At 42.6% G+C, this 20,545-nt stretch overlaps 1 protein-coding gene across 1 annotated transcript in view; it reads left to right on the forward strand.

Annotated features, from left to right (window-relative positions):
• Window positions 1-20,545, forward strand: part of HINFP (histone H4 transcription factor) — a 75,609-nt gene that overhangs the window by 36,723 nt on the left and 18,341 nt on the right. The window contains exons 5-8 of the mRNA XM_082274551.1: window positions 6,610-6,687; window positions 7,292-7,412; window positions 9,321-9,459; window positions 12,783-12,907. Coding sequence (XP_082130677.1) covers window positions 6,610-6,687; window positions 7,292-7,412; window positions 9,321-9,459; window positions 12,783-12,907 — 463 coding nt within the window. The remainder of the gene's footprint in view (window positions 1-6,609; window positions 6,688-7,291; window positions 7,413-9,320; window positions 9,460-12,782; window positions 12,908-20,545) is intronic.

Raw genomic sequence — 20,545 nt, forward strand, 5'->3', positions numbered from 1 at the left:
GCATTGTTTATCCGCCATGTTTCTGCCTTTCAAATGAACTGACCCTGGACTGTTTATCGATTTTGCCTTAGCCTACCGTCTATTTCTAAAAACACATGACTCACCAGACAGCAGCAGTCTGGGTCATTATATATATCATCTGAAGAGGCCCCTATCCTACATTTAAATCATTGGATATGGAAAGGTTGGGAGACAAGGATTTCGGGCACTAAATTTTCATAAAATTGCTTTTTATTAAACAAACACTTTAAAAACATCTAGTGATACAAGCAGATGAAAGAAATCTACATTGAACATGAGACCAGAAAACGGTCGACAGTATCAGATATAATCTTGCATGAGGTACTAGACCTTCATATAGTATAGGAACAGTTGTGTACAGAACAAGTTGTATTATGCATACATCCAATGTAATATACTTCAAAGCAGACAGAGGCTGCCGGCGGACACCTCGATGCTCAGGGTGCCAGTCAGCAGGGTCGGCTGAAGTTTACAGTAAATACATGGTATACATTACTCATGACAGTTTGCTCAACATGTTTCGCCTTCTCGGTGAAAGCTTCGTCTGGAGCTTAATAATTGTTTTGTCTGTGTAAAAACATAAGTAATTTTAAGGAAACAGAATGTATTATTTACTACATATTCCATAAATGAGAATAATGCATTTTATATGTGATATACAATGTCAATGTAAAAGAAAAGGCATTTCACACATATGATATTACTGTTCTAGCCATCAGGGGGGGGGGGCTCGGTGGGGAGGCAAGAGGACAGCCATTGGGACACATGTGGGGACACACACCGTATGAAATAGATAACACTATTTTTTAGGCATCAGTATATATAAATGATAAAGAAAAAATATCTGTATAGGATATGAACATACCTGTACAGTGTATATTCTGAACTTTTTTTGGTACTGTAACGAGGAGGACTAAGAGACGGTCACTGAGCTCATAAATGGGGGAGCCGATGTTCACAAGGAGTATAAATACAAACGCTCCTGTGTGTTTGTATCTGGGTTGGATATAGAAAGTGCGCTAGTTATAATATGTCAAACCATTATCGGTAGAAAATAGCCACACCCGGTGCATGTTGATACACAGATAGGTGAGGATAGAGTTGTTTGTATATAAAAAAGGAAGAAACCCATTGAAGAAAGATGCATGGACATATACCAATCACAGGGAGGGAGCTTCTACTTTATGTCATCATATACCGCAATAATTAGAGGTTTTTATGAGAAGAGTTCCAAAAGAGTAATTGCCTAGGTATAAGTCGCTTGTATGGTCCCAAGTCTCCATACAAGCAAAAACATAGGATACTTGATTCCCTCATATGAGGTGCAACATTATTCAGCCTTGAGTGTATAATGAATTAGAAAAATTGCTTTTAGTACCGCATTACTCTCAATGAGCCCAGCGGTGGTAGTCCATGCATGTTTCAAGACAGTTTGAAAATCACCAATACGAGTGTATTGGGGGCTCTCTAATAATTAAACATGCTCACCGATCCTGCAGAATACTTTGTTAAGATAGGGATAAATTAAACCTGCCTTGTAAGTGGCAGACACTGTTGAATTGAGAAAGGATTAAAGACAAAGTTGTAAGTAAAATGGTGTGCATAATCCAAAAGATAGCGAAGATATAAGTTTGTCGGCTTACCCTGTTGAGCCAAATTCCGTCATAGATGTCCTCCCCGGATGGGGAACCGCCGCCATACTCGGACGCTTGTATGGCGCCCTTTTATGGCGTGGGTCCCGGGCGGTTCGTCAGAACGACGTTGCCACCCCGGCCACACCCCCCGGAAATGACGATGTGGCGTAGGCGGAAGTGACTCCGCTACGGCCACTCGTAACGCTCCGAGAGGGTAGGTCAGACTCTCAGAGCTGACAGGCTCCAGAAAGTCTGATCTGGTGCCACAGGAAACGATGCTCCTGGGAGCGGAAGTCCACTGTGGCTTACCAGGCCGCACATATATCACCGAATTGGCTGAAAACTCTAGCGTCCCACAGCGCCCCCAGAGGTTACTAGCATGGCACACTTAGATACAAAGCATCTGCAAACACATAATAACAGAAATACATTGATCTGAGTAATAATTACAGAAAAAAATATATACATCAATAGTTAACAAAGAGTGATAAAAACAAGAAGAACCAAGAATATAATAATGTATTATATTCTAAAAGAAGAGAAAAGAAAAAAAGGGATAAACAGAATATGTTAATAAGGGAAAAAAAGGAAAATAATAATAATGGTGTATCTAGCACCCAGGCAATTTGGTGCTTAAAAAATGGAAGGATTAGAGCTGTTAGGCCCAAAAATTGAAGACACTACCCTCAATAGCTTTTAAACATATGAAGAGCTGAGTTTGGAAATTATGATTCTCATACATATCGAAGAGGCATAGGGTCAGCACATGGACATTCATTGGGTTTCATATGATGCGATAATAATTCTTCTAATGATTAGTAAAGGACAATTAGGGGTAAAAGACACAAAAGGAGGGGGGGGGGCCGGGGCTACCGTCTATTTCTGCCTTTTACCTGCACTGACCTCGGCCTGTTACGACCATGTTTTTTGCCTGCCACTTAGACTGATCCTTCGCCCTGCTACTGTAGTAGTGGGATTCAAAATGACACAGGGGTCTCACTTTTGTGAGGGGCTTCAGAATATAGCGTTCTGATATTAGAAAACCAGTTTTTGGATTTCTCTGGGTTTGTAAACTCAGAACAGGGTCTGGAGTCCGGAGGCTTCAAAGCGATTTGGGTGGGAGAAGCCTCTACCCCTGTCCCCATTCTTTCCCGACCGAGGCCCTAAGCTTGATGGTCCTGCCTGCTGCCTGGACCAATACTTTGGCTGTGCTGATCATATCCCTGCCTGCACTGACCCAGGACTTTTTATGGAACATGTGCCTGTTGCCTGGACCAATACTTGGGCTGTACTGACCATATCTCTGCCTGCTGCCTGTACTAATTATGGACAGTATTCCTGCCTGCTGCATGGACAATTCTTTTTCTGCTGCTGACCTGCCTGCTACCTGGACCAATGCTTTGGCTGTGCTGACAATATCTGTGCCTGCTACCTGTACTGACTATGGACAGTATTCCTGCCTGCTGCCTGGACAATCCTTTCACTGTCGCTGTCTACGTTCCTGCCTGCTGCCTGAACCACTGCACTGCTAAAACCACAGGTATTTTTTTGTTTATCCTTTGCTCAGCAGAATGTATTTTGGTATGTATTATGCTATGTGTTAGGGGCCTTCAACAATGTGATAGGTTGTCAGGAATTTATGTGTGTGATTTATGTCCCTAGCCACTTGCCAACCGGCCAATGTATATATACGTTCTCGGTTTAAACCTAAAAACCGGTGTTATGGCAGCAGATATCTGCCATAACCCTGGTATTTTTTTAAACGGTGGACAGTTGGCTTTCCGATAAGGGTGGTCCCAGCGGCGGATTCGCCGCGGGATCACCCTTCCGGGATGGCGGAAGAGGTGACCCCCCCTCTCACCGCGTCCCGATCCTTTTTCCCGCTAACCGGACCCGCCGGCAGCGGGGAAAACGATCCGGTCCCAGATCCTCATGGACAGGATGTTGAGTGAGGGCAAGCTTGCCCTCACTCGACTCTATGGTCTTGGAGGACCGGAGCTACGGCAAACGTTGTTGCCTAGCAACCAGTTTAAAGGTCCCTTTTTTTTTTTTTTTTCTATCTTTTAGTGTACTTGTGAGATCTGAGGACTTTTTGACCCCAGATCTTACAAAAAAGAGGTCCTGTCGTGCCTATTTCTATTACAAGAAATGTTTACATTCCTTGTAATAGAAATAAAAATGATCAAATTTTTTTTTTTTTTTAAACGGTGTAAAAATAAAAAATAATAAATAAAATAAATAGTAAAAAAAAAAAAATTGAAGCACCCTGTCCCAGTTAGCTCGCGCGCAGAAGCGGACGCATACGGAATCCCCGCCCACATATGTAAACGGTGTTCAAACCACACATTTGAGGTATAGCCGCGATCGTTAGAGCAAGAGCAATAATTTGAGCCCTAGACCTCCTCTGTAACTCTAAGATGGCAACCTGTAGAAATTTTTAAAATGTCGCCTATGGGGATTTTTAAGTACCAAAGTTTGTCGCCATTCCGTGAGCGTGCGCAATTTTGAAGCATGACATGTTGGGTATCTATTTACTCGGCGTAACATTATCTTTCACATTATGGAAAAAAATTGGGCTAACTTTACTGGTTTCTTATTTTTTAATTAAAAAAAGTGAATTTTTTTTAAAAAAATTGCGTTTGGAAGACCGCTGCGCAAATACGGTGTGATAAAAAATATTGCAATAATCTCTATTTTATTCTCTAGGGTCTCTGCTAAAAACAAATATATAATGTTTGGGGGTTCTAAGTAGTTTTCTAGTAAAAACAACTGATTTTAGCTTGTAAACACCAAATGTCAAAAATAGGCCTAGGCAAGTGGCTAGGATGCATGACGGTGCTCCTTGGATGTTGGGTCCCTCTATATGGCTAGGCTGTGAAAAAGTCTCACACATGTGGTATCGCCATACTCGGGAGGAGTGGCAGAATGTATTTTGGGGTGTCATTTTTGCTATTTCCATGCTATGTGTTAGAAATATCCTATAAATTGACAACTTTGTGTAAAAAAAAAAAAAAGGTTTTAATTTTTTTCCCACATTTTCCAAAAACTTGTGGAAAAAAATGACACGTTCAAAAGACCCATAATGCCTCATAGAATATACGTTGGAGTGTTTGCTTTCCAAAATGGGGTCATTTTGTGGGCGTTTCCATTGTCTTGGTGCTCTAGGGCCTTCAGAAGTGTGATAGGTAGTCCGAAAATGATATGTGTAATTTATGCTCCTAGAACGCCTGAAGGTGCTACTTCAATGTGGAGTCTCTTTATGTGGCCAGGCTGTGTAAAAGTCTCACACATGTGGTATCGCCATACTCAGGAGGAGTAGCAGAATGTATTTTGGGGTGTAATTTTTACTATTTACATGCTATGTGTTAGAAATATCCTATAAATTGACAACTTTGTGTAAAAAAAAAAAAAAAAGGTTTTCATTTGTTTCCCACATTTTCCAAAAGCTTGTGGAAAAAAATGACACGTTCAAACGACCCATAATGCCTCATAAAATATACGTTGGAGTGTTTGCTTTCCAAAATGGGGTAATTTTGTGGACTTTTCCATTGTATTGGTGCTCTAGGGCCTTGAAAAGTGTGATCGGTAGTAAGAAAGTTTTATGTGTATTTATGCTCCTAGAACGCCTGAAGGTGCTTCTTGGACGTGGAGTCTCTTTTTGTGGCCAGGCTGTGTAAAAGTCTCACACATGTGGTATCGCCATACTCGGAAGGAGTAGCAGAATGTATTTTTGGGTGTAATTTTTGCTGTGTACATGCTATGTGTTAGAAATAGCTTATAAATTGACAACTTTGTGGGAAAAAAAAGAAAAAAAAATTTTTTTCTTCATTTTCCCAAGAATTGTGGGAAAAAATTACAACTTCAAAAAACCCACCATGCCTCTTAATAAATACCTTGGACTGTCTATTTTACAAAAAGGGGTCATTTGGGCGGTATTTGTACTGTCCTGACATTTCAGGGCCTCAAGAAAGGAGATAGGCCATCAGTACATCTGGTGTGATCAATTTTCAGTAATTGGTACCATAGCTTCTAGACTCAATAACTTTCACACAGACTAAATAATATACACTAATTTGGGTTAATTTTACCAGAGACATGTAGCAGTATACATTTTGGCCTAAATGTATGAAGAAAAATTAATTTTTTGCAAAATTTTATAATTGAAACTAAAAAAAAGTGTTTTTTTTTTCAAAATTTTTGCTCTTTTTTTTGCTTATATAAAAAAACCCCAGTTGTGATCAAATACCACCAAAAGAAAGCTCTATTTGTGTGAAAAAAAATGATAAAAATTTTGTTTGGTTACAGTGTAGCATGACTGAGCAATTGTCATTCAAAGTGTGAGAGTGCTGAAAGCTGAAAATTGGTCTGGGCAGGAAGGGGGTCTAACTGCTCTGTATGGAAGCGGTTAAACAACAGCAAAAAGTATTCCTCTCCAAAAGGTGGAGGGGAAAAAAAGAAGAGGTTATTGGTGATTTATTATTTATGCAATATTGTTTGTGCCAGCACATTTATACATTGCTATGCCCAACAATTGTATATAAACACTATTTTTTTTATATCTTTCATCAGATCTCTTTACTTATTAGGATCTCACCAATAACCTCTTCTTTTTTTTCCCCTCCACCTTTTGGAGAGGAATACTTTTTGCTCCAGGTGATGTAGCATGTATGTGTGGTTAGCTGAGAAAACCTCTTCTTCCCCTCATCCAGATGAAAGGAAAAAAATGCCTATGAAGTCCCCTGAGATGTATGACATCATTTTGGTCTACGCCAGAAACCAGGAAGCAACTAAAGAAATATAAAATAAAAAATGTAAACCAAATGTATAACTTCCTATCTATTTACTAAAGCTAGCTGCATAAGAATTTAAAATAGTCAATGTTGATTGAGAGGGTTTAGTTCAGTTTTTAAGATGTAACTTTCTTTCTTCGTGTGCTTTTGTGTCACCTGTGCAGAACATAGATTCCAGTGTACTCATTGTTCTAAGAGATTTGCAACAGAAAGGCTGCTGCGAGATCACATGCGGAATCATGGTAAGTGTCGTCCCTTGTAAACCCTCTATCCTTTACATTGTGTGCTGATTTTTGCACTTCAGTGTATCATTTTCATGAGGTCTTTTAAACCTGCTCAGACCTAATTTAGTATCAGGCGACGCTAACGCTGACTGACTTTCCTACCAATGTAGTTTTACATTCCTATAGATTATAATATTTGGTGTAATGTTTATTATTATTATACAGGATTTATATAGCGCCGACAGTTTGCGCAGCGCTTTACAATATGTATTAAACAGTAATATTTATTACTGTTTAATAAATATATACTCCTATTTATTTTTAAGCTCAAATAGACCAAATAATTCACTGTAAAAATAAAAATACTTGTGTTAAGTGATCTTTAATCCATAATTTTTTTTTTTTTTTTAAAACCTTTGAAATGTATTTCCGTACTTGCTGTATTGCACTGCTTCCTTCCCAGTAATGGCTGAAATGTTGAATACATGATTGAGAACCACATTATTTGGTTCATTCATAAATACATAAATTGTAATCCTAACAGTTATTTTCCCTGCAATTTCTTTTAATGTATAGATGCATTCATTTTACAAGGTTGTATTATATTTTTTTGCTGTTACAGTAAACCATTATAAGTGCCCTCTGTGTGATATGACATGTCCACTGCCATCCACCCTACGGACTCACATTCGTTTCAGGCACAGTGATGAGCGGCCATTTAAATGTGAGCATTGTGACTACAGGTGAATTAAGGCATTTTCTTCTTTTTTATGCTTTATCCTAACTCAGTCATATCTTCTTCATCCTTAATGGGATGCGCAACATAAAAAAACTTCTGATTAGATGCCACCCCCACCCATAATAAATGTTTCTTATTTTCTTCTTCCTTCTTCATCTCCATTTAACAATCTAATGGGCCCCAACATTTGGCCAAACAAAGTATTGAAAATGACAATATACAGTTCTGTAAAAAAAATGGTTTAAAGGTAAACTAGTAGAACAGGGTCTAGAAAGGAGTTAAAGTGAGCACCAGGATGGACAGAGGTCAGGTAAAAATTGATTAGGTGGTGATGGAAAGGGGGGAGGCCTTAAAGAGGAAGTAAACCCTCCTCAGGAAGTTGTACCTATAGGTAAGCCTATGATAAGGCTTACCTATAGGTACTGTAAATATCTCCTAAACATGTACCGTTTAGGAGATATTTACCTTTAATGCAGCCAGTGACGTCACTGGCGCATGCGCTCTGAAGGAACGGCTGATCGTGCCGTTCCTTCAGAGCCCCGTGCCGTGACCGTCGGCTCCCGCGCGCGTGCGCGGGAGTGACGTCACCGCGGCTCCGGCCAATCAGATGACCGGATGCCGCGATCCCGGAAGACGAGCGACATGTCATGTCGCCCGTCATACAGGTAAGAGAGCGGCACGGCGGGGGCTCGTTCTAAGGTAAGTATTTCATAATGAGCTAGTATGCGATGCATACTAGCTCATTATGTCTTTCTCTTGCAGGTTTTAAAAAAAAAAAAAAAATTTTTAAACAAGTTTACAACCTCTTTAACTACCAGGTTTTCCAATCAAGTGGAGGATACAGAATTTTTTGGAGGGTCATATTAAGTAGCAATCCCACTGGGTATATTGAAAATATTTAATTTTTAGACTGTTGCCTGACCGCACAATGCTCCAGTCATGTCACTTAAAGGTTGCTGAATAACAAGATCATTATAAAGTGTTGCTGCATAATAGTCAGATACCTAATAAAATAAATAAAATAGTTAATAAAATTTTATTAGTAGCAACTAGGTACTCACTTTAAAAACAACAGACCGTTAATACATCCACGAGCGCCGAGCTCGTCAACCAGTCACTTCTGGTATCCTTTGCCTTACGCGTTACGTCACGCCCACCTGACCTCAACAGGGAATCCCCTGATTCACTAATAACATTTTATAAACGGTAATGAGCTATGAAGCTTCATCTTTTATCCACATATATTATGGAGCCTATTAAAGATTAAAGGCCGAGGATCGCAGAGGTGAGATTTTTACCCCTAGAGGTGCGAAGAGGGAATGATTTGCATCGAAAGTTTATTATCCAATGCTGTTACCTTACAGCAGTAAGGTGAGCGGCCTGTGAGCACTAAGGTGTCACCATATTGAAGATTTACTTTTGGAGTCACCATATATTATTAGTGTTTATCACATGGTGAAGGGACATGCTTTCTGTTTGCACCCATATTATTTATCATATGTGTCACTATTTATTTTTTGATTCACCGTGGTATTTTAGCTTTATATATTATTGCACTATAGATAGTATATTTTAATGCAGTATTATCCCTGTACTATTTCGTTTTTTCACACAGATTGATAAATTTAGCATTATATGCATGATATCACTTTAACAGCGTAGTACCTTACATTTATTTAAACCCTCACTTTTACTTTCTTAAATATTCAGGTTTGAGGTTTATTCCATTTTGGATTGACCGAGAGCACTGAAGTTGTTCAATAATGGAAGGATTCTCAACAGTACAACTTGACTAATAATTGTTCATACAGTGTATATGTATTATGAGAGAGTTCTGCTTTTAATATCAACATGCACATCACTTTTTTATTCTGATGGGTAGTGTGTCTGACCATTTTATATATTTTTTTAGCTGTAAGAACCTGGTAGACCTAAGAAAACACCTGGATACACACAGCAAGCTGCCAGCATATTGTTGTGAATATGAAGACTGTAGCTTCACTGCTCGTTCTCTGTGTTCTGTCAAAGCTCACTACAGAAAGGTGCATGAGGTAAGAGTTATGATGGATTTGCACACACAGAATTCAAGAAGAAAGCAAGTTCACTCCCCTGATTGGCTCAGTGGAGGGGAAAGGAGAAACTGGATGGAACTTCTGAGGGATGGCACCGCAGCGCTGTCTTCTGGAAGAGGGGAAGGGTACCTGTCAAAAACATGTACCTGTTCCCCCCTTTGCCCCTGACGGGTGCCAAATGTGGCACCGGAGGGGGGGGGGGGGAAGCAAATGAGCGTAAGTTCCACTTTTGGGTGGAACTCTGCTTTTAACGCTTTAAATTGCTTTAAAACGGAACTCTGGGTTTCAGTCAACGTTAAGTAGTTTGTGTGGACCAAGCTGGTCCAAATAACTATTTACTTCATTAACCGATGAAGCGGCGGTGAGCTTTGTATAAACTCTTTGTAGCCAGAGCAGCGCTTAGTCCAACTTGAATTTGTTCCAGGAGTAGGGTGGGAAGTCCCCGTCCTACTGCTGAAACACAGTGCTGTATAATGTATGTAGATAAGGCTAGTTTATACAGCTTGGGCCAAACAAACAAATTTTAAGTTCACTAAAACCTTGAGATCTGCTGTGGACAATTTATAAAATAGTAGTTAAAAAATAAAAGTGCTTATGATATACAGTCAGGTCCATAAATATTGGGACATCGACACCATTCTAATCTTTTTGGCTCTATACACCACCACAATGAATTTGAAATGAAACAAACACTTTGTGCTTTAACTGCAGACTTTCAGCTTTAATTTGAGGGTATTTACATCCAAATCAGGTGAACGGTGTAGGAATTACAACAGTTTGTATATGTGCCTCCCACTTTTTAAGGGACCAAAAGTAATGGGACAATTGGCTGCTCAGCTGTTCCATGGCTAGGTGTGTGTTATTCCCTCATTATCCCATTTACAAGGAGCAGATAAAAGGTCCAGAGTTCATTTCAAGTGTGCTATTTGCATTTGGAATTTTTTGATGTCAACTCTCAATATGAGAATCAAAGAGCTGTCACTATCAGTGAAGCAAGCCATCATTAGGCTGAAAAAAAAAACAAAACAAACCCATCAGAGAGATAGCAAAAACATTAGGTGTGGCCAAACCAACTGCTTTGAACATCCTTAAAAAGAAAGAATGCACCGGTGAGCTCAGCAACACCAAAAGACCCGGAAGACCATGGTAAACAACTGTGGTGGATGACCGAAGAATTATTTCCCTGGTGAAGAAAACGCCCTTCACAACGGTTGGCCAGATCAAGAACACTCTCCAGGAGGTAGATGTACAGTATGTGTGTCAAAGTCAACAATCAAGAGAAGACTTCACCAGAGTGAATACAGAGGGTTCACCACAAGATGTAAACCATCAGTGAGCCTCAAAAACAGGAAGGCCAAATTAGAGTTTGCCAAACAACATCTAAAAAACCCTTCACAGTTCTGGAACAACATCCTATGGACAGATGAGACCAAGATCAACCTGTACCAGAGTGATGGGTAGAGAAGAGTATGGAGAAGGAAAGGAACTGCTCATGATCCAAAGCATACCACCTCATCAGTGAAGCGTGGTGGTAGTGCCATGGCATGGGCATGTATAGCTGCCAATGGAACTGGTTCTCTTGTATTTATTGATGATGTGACTGCTGACAAAAGCAGCAGGATGTATTCTGAAGTGTTTCGGGCAATATTATCTGCTCATATTCAGCCAAATGCTTCAGAACTCATTGGACGGCGCTTCACAGTGCAGGTGGACAATGACCCGAGGCATACTGCAAAAGTAACCAAAGAGTTTTTTAAGGGAAAGACGTGGAATGTTATGCAATGGCCAAGTCAATCACCTGACCTGAATCCGAGTGAGGAACTGAAAACAGTTGCAGTAGAGGCCTGGCAGAGCATCACCAAGGATGAAACCCAGCGTCTGGTGATGTCTATGCCTTCCAGACTTCAGGCTGTAATTGACTGCAAAGGATTTGCAACCAAGTATTAAAAAGTGAAAGTTTAATTTATGATTGTTAATCTGTCCCCTTACTTTTGGTCCCTTTAAAAAGTGGGAGGCAAATATACAAACTGTTGTAATTCCTACACCGTTCACCTGATTTATGTAAATTTGGATGTTTAATATCTTCATAAGTGATATTGCAAAAGGCCTCGATGGTAAGGTTTGTCTTTTTGCTGATGACACAAAGATATGTAACAGGGTTGATGTTCCTGGAGGGAAACGCCAAATGGAAAAGGATTTAGGAAAACTAGAAGAATGGTCAGAACTCTGGCAACTGAAATTGAATGTGGATAAGTGCAAGATAATGCACCTGGGGCATAAAAACCCAAGGGCAGAATATAGAATATTTGACACAGTCCTGACCTCAGTATCTGAGGAAAGGGATTTAGGAGTAATTATTTCAGAAGACTTAAAGGTGGGAAGTCAATGTAATAGAGCAGCACGAAATGCCAGCAGAATGCTTGGATGTATAGGGAGAGGTATAAGCAGTAGAAAGAGAGAAGTGCTTATGCCGCTGTACAGAAAACTGGTGAGACCTAACTTGGAGTATTGTGCGCAGTACTGGAGGCCATATCTCCAGAAGGATATAGATACTCTAGAGAGAGTTCAGAGAAGAGCTACTAAACTAGTACATGGATTGCAGGAAAAAACTTACCAGGAAAGGTTAAAGGACCTTAACATGTATAGCTTGGAAGAAAGAAGAGACAGAGGGGATATGATAGAAACTTTTAAATACATTAAGGGAATCAACTCGGTAAAGGAGGAGAGCATATTTAAAAGAAGAAAAACTACCACAAGAGGACACAGTTTTAAATTAGAGGGGCAAAGGTTTAAAAGTAATATGAGGAAGTATTACTTTACTGAGAGAGTAGTGGATGCATGGAATAACCTTCCTGCAGAAGTGGTAGCTGCAAATACAGTGAAGGAGTTTAAGCATGCATGGGATAGGCATAAGGCTATCCTTCATATAAGATAGGGCCAGGGACTATTCATAGGATTCAGATATATTGGGCAGACTAGATGGGCCAAATGGTTCTTATCTGCCGACACATTCTATGTTTCTAAATACCCTCAAATTAAAGCAGAAAGTCTGCAGTTAAAGCATATCTTGTTTGTTTCATTTTAAATCCATTGTGGTGGTGTATAGACCAAAAAAAAAATATATATATATATATATATATAATATATAGCGTGTCATGAGCTGACTGCTTGTTGTATTGGAAAGTTAGTTCGCTACAGGGTTTTTTTTTTTTGTTTTTTTTTTTTTTTGCATCAAACTTAATTTTTTATTATGTAGCTTATTGTAAGCTGAAGTGACTGACCTGTCTTTGTTTCACTATTAGGGAGACTCGGCTCCCAGGTACAAATGTCATGTTTGTGAGAAGTGCTTCACCCGTGGAAACAACCTCACTGTACACCTACGAAAAAAACATCAGTTCAAATGGCCATCTGGACACCCAAGATTTAGGTATTTTTTATTATTTCTGTAATGTACTGCTTTTCTTTGTAGGTCCTAATAAAAAAAGGTTTACCTGCAAGATTGCCAATAGATGCCCTTCTCAATAGATCCTATAAGCCAAGTCAGAGCAAGCGCATTATGCTTCACAGGACAGTAGTAAGGGATTCTATTAAATGGAATCCGCTGGGGGGGGGGGGGTTAATCCTGGTGGGAGTCTCTGGGAGTATCTTTTGGACCCCTTAGAGGTCCTGGAGACCGCATGGCGTGCCGTGGGAGCTGCTATTTTCCTGTAGAATCGTCCTGCCTCATTATACATGTTTTCCCCATTGAAATGCATTGGTGGCCTTGTCTTTGTGGTTTCCCCATAGAAATGCATTGGGTGGCCATTTTCTTGGAATCAGCAATTGCTGGACAGCAGAGAGCAGCTAGGCCTTTAAACGGAGCCAGGTATTTTCTCTTCCTGTGAAGATTGTTTTCTCATCATAATAGAACGATCCTGTCCTCCTCCATATCGATTGGTGGTATGTCTATTGTTGTCCCTGTAGGTCTTCCTCACTCACCCTGCTATCTGCAGTGTTAGTGGCTGGGACTTATAGTACCGCTGGTGCAGCGGTAAGGTCCGTTTTTTTGCAGTTTCTTAAAGTGACACTGCGTTATTCTAGGGTTCAAAATGGAGTCCCAGGAAAACATTTCACCTACTGATCCCCTTCTTGTGGTTGCGGGGCCCTCTGGGTCACAATCCCTGTCTGCTTTAAGGCCAGTTTTGGAAAACCTGGTGTTTAAAAGTGGATGTGATTATTAAAAATACCACTAGTAAAAAGCACCCTATGCCCTCCCCTGCCTCCCATGTATCCTCAGATTCTGAGGTAGATATGGCCGCTGCGAACGCAGATAACCCTTTGGGATTTGCGTCATTGTGCTCAGATGGCGAGGACAATATATCCTCATCTGCAGCTGCGTGAGAAAGCGCGTTGGTGGAGGCACTTAGTGTCAGTGCGGGAAACTTGAAAAATGGCAGATTATTCTGCAGCATCAGGGACGCAGGTGTCTTTTGGCACACGTAAATCAAAGAAGTCGGGCAAGGTTTTCCCTTGTCTGGAACTTTTTGATAAAATTGTCCATGAACAGTGGGGGCGCATCAAACAAATGTTAGTGGTGCCAAAGCACTTTAAAAGGCACTACCCCTTCGCGGACGCGGTGTCCGCATGATAGACCGTACCACCAACTGTGGACCATCCGGTTTCCAGACTGAACAAATCTACTGTGGTCTCGATCGAAGAGTCCCCAGTCTTTACAGACCCTGTGGATAGACGGATTGAGTCTTTGTCCAGCCACTTACACGTGATAGCGGGCTCAGTACTTCAACTGATCTTCATGATCACTTTTGTCTCCCAGACCATAACGGAATGGGCAAAGTTACTAAAAAGTGACTTTGAAACGGAACAGCTCTCGCAGGGCCTGACAGAGCTAACGGACCAGATGGTCCAAGCCCTACTATTTATATGTGATGCATCGCTAGATGCGGCCCCCTTTGTAGCTAGAGTGTCCGCGGTGGGGGTAGCTATTAGACGCATGGTGTAGCTGAAAAGCTGGTCTGCAGATCAGGCCTCAAAGAAGGCTCTATCAGATCTCCCCTTTTTGGGAGACTGTTTGTTTGGTTCCTCATTGGATGAGGTTAATCAAAGGGCTTACAGGTGGGAAGAGTACTCTTCTTCCTCTATCCGCCAAGGGCAAGTCACCGCGTAATAGACAGGAGCCTTATTTAACAGCCCACAGGCGGCCCTTTCATGCCTCCGGTACGCAGGAGAAAGGATCTAAGCTTTCCCTAAAACGTCTTTCAGGACAGCACCTTAGAGAGATGGCTCCTCCCTCTCCTCATCAGGAAACACCCCATCCACCAGATTTTAAAAGGAGGCTTCTCCCACCATTCATCAGTTTTTGTGTTTCCTCCGGCCGAGGAACACCTCTGTGGGGAGCTGGGCTCTTAAGGTGCTATCCTGAGAGACCGGGCTTCCTACGTCCACCTACCCTTTTTTTGGAGACGATTGCTTCTCCCGTTCACGCGACCGACTGCAGTGCATGGGCTCCTTCTTCCTCTTCAGTGCTCTAGGCTGAGTCAGGACCCCGCAGAGCACAGCCCTGGGAAGGCATCTTGGAGGAGCGGAACGATTTTCTTAGGCTTCCGCCGCCTTTTTTTCAAATTTGCCGCCATTTCTCCGGATCGAGTGACGCTCGTCCGGACCGGAAGTGAGGTTCCGGAAAGGGCAGCGTTCTGCAGGGGGCGTATGGCGTCATTTCCGCCGGACGCAGAGGAAGAAGGGAGGAGCAAGCTGGTGCCTTATTCCGGATCCGGTCCAGTGCAGGTGCGCTTTGGTCTCCGGAACCGGTACCGAAGCCACGGGTGATACCGCTGCCAAGCGATGGAAGCTTCTTCAGCGAGTGGGACAGGCACAGGCACCAGTAAGGCCCAGGTAAGGGGTATCTTTATATGGCCTATCTTACTGTGGGGTCTCTCTCCATCCCTTTTACTTTCCCCCCGGTGGCTGGGGGCCTGTCAGGGCACATGGGACTTCCCTTTAAATGTCTTTCTGTGCACCTTTGGTGGCCCTGAGAATCAGGCTGACTTTTAAGAAGCATGTGTATGTTTTCCCATTCATGTCTTCCAGGCTAAAAGCTCTGAAACTGTTTTCAAGAGAAAGTGTCCTTCATGCAAAGCAAAGTTGTCGGAAAGTTGGAAAAAGACACTTTGCCAGGGATGTATTGATGCACTAGTAAAGGAAGAAGCATCTGCAGTTTGTGGCGATTTAGTCGCATCTGTGAGGAAGGAATTGGATGCTACCATCCAATCTTTTCGGTCATCCCTACAGGACCCTGCCCTGAGTCAGCCATCAGCCTCACTGTCCTCTCAGGGTTCACAATTGGTTCCTTCGGTGGGGACAGAAGGGGTTCCTTCCACCCAAGGAGATAATTCCCCCTCACATTCCAAGGAGGATTCAGAGGAAGAAGAGGAGGGAGGGGCACAAAGCAGGCCCACTAAATACAAACTATCCTTAGAGCAAGTGGATGGTCTCCTGAGGGCAGTTTACATCACCCTGGGTCTAGAGGAGGAAAAGAAGGAACTGTCCCTACATGACAAAATGTATGCAGGCTTGGAAGAGCCTAAGGGCCGTATCTTCCCAGTGCATCAGACCATCTCAGATGCAATAAAACATGAGTGGGCTGATCCGGAAAAGAAAACCTTCTTCCCTAAAGCCTTTAAAAGGCGATTTCCTTTTGATGAGGACCCAAGAGCTCCCTGGAATAAGATGCCAAAGATTGATGCAGCCTTCTCCCAGGTTTCTAGGTCAACAGACCTAGCATTTGAAGACATGGGAATCCTGAGGGATCCCATGGATAAGAAGATGGACCAGCAACTTAAGAGATCCTGGCAATCCATCATGGGGAGTCTGAAACCTGCCATGGCAGTAACCTGTGTGTCCAGGAATCTGGAATACTGGCTTAGCCAGCTAAAAGCACACATCACAGCAGACTCACCTAAACAGGAAATTTTGGATTCCTTTTCCACGCTCTCCACGGCCATAGCCTTCATTGCTGACGCTTCAGCAGAGTCAGTGAAGATGACAGCAAGATCTGCAGCTTTATCCAACTCAGCCAGAAGGGCTCTTTGGTTAAAGACATGGCCTGGAGATACAGCTTCTAAAAATAAGCTGTGTGGACTTCCTTTTCAAGGGGATCTACTATTCGGGCCTGGGCTAGACTCTGTTCTAGATAGAACAGCAGACAAAAAGAAGTCTTTTCCTGTGAAGAAGAAACAGGCAGCAAAGAAGCTTTTTCGACCTCAAAAAGCTCAGCAAAATAGCAGACCCCAGGAGAAGAGAAGAAACTGGTCGACACAAAAACCCAAAGGGAAAGGAGGTGTTCTCTTCCATCCTCCTGTGTCAACCAACAAAACACAATGACAAGACATTGCCGGTGGGAGGAAGATTGAGGGAATTCCTCCCCTATTGGGCAGCCATAACAGAAAATCAATACATTCTGGGTATGCTGTCCCAAGGCTACAACATAGAGTTTTCAGAGACGCCACCCGAAAGGTTCTTTGTCACAAACCTCCCAAGAGATGCAGAAAAAGCCCTGGCTATGATGGACCTGTTAAAGGACCTGAGGCGACAGGGAGTTTTCTGTCCAGTTCCAGTGGAGGAACAACATCAGGGATTTTATTCCCACATATTTTTGATAAAGAAACCATCGGGGGATTTTCGTCTTATACTGAATCTGAAACCATTAAACAGGTCAGTTCTGTACAAAAAGTTTCGAATGGACTCAATTCTTACAGTCAGAACCCTGTTAACAAAAGGATGCTTCATGGCATCAATCGACTTAAGGGATGCTTACCTACATATCCCTATTGCCCCTCGCTCACAGAGATTCCTAAGGTTGGCAGTAAATCTGGGAAAGGAAATGCTCCATATCCAATTCAAAGCACTCCCTTTCGGGCTATCATCCTCCCCTCGTATTTTTACGAAGGTAATGGCAGAGTGTCTAGCTCCCCTCCGCCCTCAGGGAATCTCTGTGGTGCCTTACCTGGACGACCTGCTTTTCTTTGCCCCGTCAAAGGAAAAACTTCAAGAGGACCTGCACAAGGCAAGAGGTCATCTAGAAGCTCTGGGATGGATAGTGAACATCAAGAAATCGAATCTCACACCGGCTCAGCGGGTTCAGTTCCTAGGTTTTCAGTTATGCTCTGTGGAACAAAGAATCTTCCTACCAGAAGACAAACAGGTCAAAATACAGAATTTGGTAGCAAGGCTACAAACAAATCAGTGGTGATCGATCAGAGAGATCATGTCAGTCCTTGGAAACCTGACTGCATCAATTCCAGCTGTCCAATGGGCAAGGCTGCATTTTCGACCACTCCAATATTTCCTCCTCAGAATCTGGGATCACAATCCAGAGACTTTGGACTTAAAGGTAAAAATCCCCACCAAGGTCAAGAGGTCCCTTTGGTGGTGGAGAAATCGGATAACCTTGTCTCAGGGTTTGGCCTGGTCCTTCCCGGCAGACCAGAGGTTAACAACGGATGCCAGCAGGTGGGGGTGGGGAGCCCACTGGAACCAAAACCTGGCACAGGGGGTTTGGTCTCAGACCGAGACAAGAAAATCCTCAAATTGGAAGGAATTAAAGGCAGTCGGCCTAGCCCTAACTGCCTTCTCTCAAAATCTTCAGGGGACTCATGTTCAAGTCCTTTCAGACAACGCCACTACAGTGGCATATCTAAACAAGCAAGGGGGCACAAGAAGCAAAACCCTACAGCTTTTGGCAACGGAAATTCTGCAATGGGCGGAAAGGCAGTTACTTTCCTTGTCAGCAATCCACCTAAAAGGTACACTAAACAGTGTGGCGGATTATTTAAGCAGGCAGAAGATCCGAGAAGCAGAATGGAGCTTGAACCCAGAAGTCTTTATGTTGATAACCAAGACTTGGGGAAAGCCAGAGGTGGATCTGTTTGCAACGAAAGAAAACGCAAAACTTCCACTTTACTTCTCACTCCACAGAAACGACAACTCTCTGGGAGTAGATTCCCTGGCACATCCCTGGAGGTTCAGGTTGGGGTATGCCTTCCCCCCCTTCCAGCTCATTCCATTGGTGTTGAGAAAAATCCAAATGGAAAGAGCCTCAGTGATCCTGATCACTCCTTATTGGCCCAAAAGGGTTTGGTTTTCGACTGTCCTTCAACTATCAGTCAAACCTGCTTTTCAGCTCCCTCCTCGTCAAGACCTACTGTTTCAAGGTCCAGTTTATCATCCAGAAGTGGAAAAGCTAAAGCTCACCGCCTGGTATCTGAGGAGCAACTGCTGAAAAGGAAAGGATTTTCAGACGCATTAATTGCTACTCTACTTTCCAGTAGGAAAAAAGTCACAAGGAATATATATGCAAAGGTTTGGAAGACATATAATACCTGGTGTGAATCGAAAGATCAAAAATTGGACAGTATTACTTCAATTTTGGAGTTCCTACAGGAGGGCGCAGGAAAAGGTTTGGCAGTAAGTACCCTCAAGGTACAAGTTACAGCCCTGGGGGTATTCTTGGAAAGGCCCATTTCTTCAGAATCTTTAATCATCAGATTCTTCAGGGCCCTTACCCGCTCCAGACCAGTGCCTATCAGAAGCTTCCCCAAATGGGATTTGTCGGTGGTCCTTCAGGCTTTCACAAAGGAACCTTTTGAACCACTAGAAACGGTTACACTAAAAAACCTTACCCTCAAGACAGTCTTCTTGGTGGCAATAACATCAGCAAGAAGAATCAGTGAATTACATGCTTTATCAGCTATCGAACCTTTCTTGTCCATATATCCAGATAGGATAATTCTCAAGACGGATCCAGGGTTTCTCCCAAAAGTAGCTTCAACGAGAAACCGATCACAAGAAATTGTGTTGCCTACCTTCTGTCCTAATCCATCAGGAGATAAGGAAGAAAGCTTTCACTACCTAGATGTAAGAAGGGTTCTTATACACTACTTGGAGGTTACTAAAGAGTTTAGATCATCAACCTCTCTTTTTGTTCTTTTCTGAACAAAAAAGGTCGCCAGGCATCAAAAGGATCAATAGCCAGATGGCTCAGATCCGCTATTTCAGAGGCTTACTCCCAAATGAAATTGTCTCCCCCGCAGGGGATCAGAGCTCACTCTACTAGAGCGTTAGCCACTACATGGGCAGAGAAAGCTGGTGCCACTCCAGATCAAATCTGCAAAGCGGCTACGTGGTCAAGCTACTTTACATTTGCAAGACACTATAGGTTGGACCTTTTGGCAGCTGAAGATCAGGCTTTTGGCAGAAAGGTCCTGCAAGCTGTGGTCCCTCCCTAAATTGAGTAAGTCTCGATAATCCTCTCTAAGGTGCTGTCCTGAAAGACGTTTTAGGGAAAATTCAAGTTAGACTTACCGGTAACTTGTTTTCCAATAGTCTTTCAGGACAGCAGGAGGATCCCGCCCTATTGTATAAAATGTATTGCTGTGATTAACCATATCTGTTTATGTGTTCCAGCATGGGCCGGAGGTACTCTTCTACAAACTGATGAATGGTGGGAGAAGCCTCCTTTTAAAATCTGGTGGATGGGGTGTTTCCTGATGAGGAGAGGGAGGAGCCATCTCTCTAAGGTGCTGTCCTGAAAGACTATTGGAAAACAAGTTACCGGTAAGTCTAACTTGAATTTTTTAGGTCTTCTGGACGCTCCAAGAAGACCCGGTCGGGTAAACCGAGAACAGACCAATCCAGACCTGCCGACAAATCCTCATCTACATGAAGGGATGCCCTCACCCATATCTGGGGTGGGGGTACGTCTTCGCTTATTTCCGGAACCATGGACTTCCTTTATTCAGGACAAATGGGTCTATAAACTGGTCCCATCGGGTTACAAGATCGAATTCCGGTCTCGACCGTCGGACAGGTTCTTCCCGTCCAATCTATGCCTATCTCCAGACCGGTTATGGGATCTACGAGAGGCGGTACAAGATCCGCTGTCGCAAAGGGTGATTGTGCCAGTTCCTTCTCGGAAACACTTTCAGGGGTTCTGTTCAAACCTGTTCACTGTGTTTAGGAAAGAAGGCAAAGTACGTCCAATCCTGGACCTCAAGGCTCTGAACCGCTTTGT

Source organism: Pelophylax lessonae (genome assembly GCF_965119305.1).
Source record: "Pelophylax lessonae genome assembly, chromosome: 12".
Lineage (NCBI taxonomy): Eukaryota > Metazoa > Chordata > Amphibia > Anura > Ranidae > Pelophylax > Pelophylax lessonae.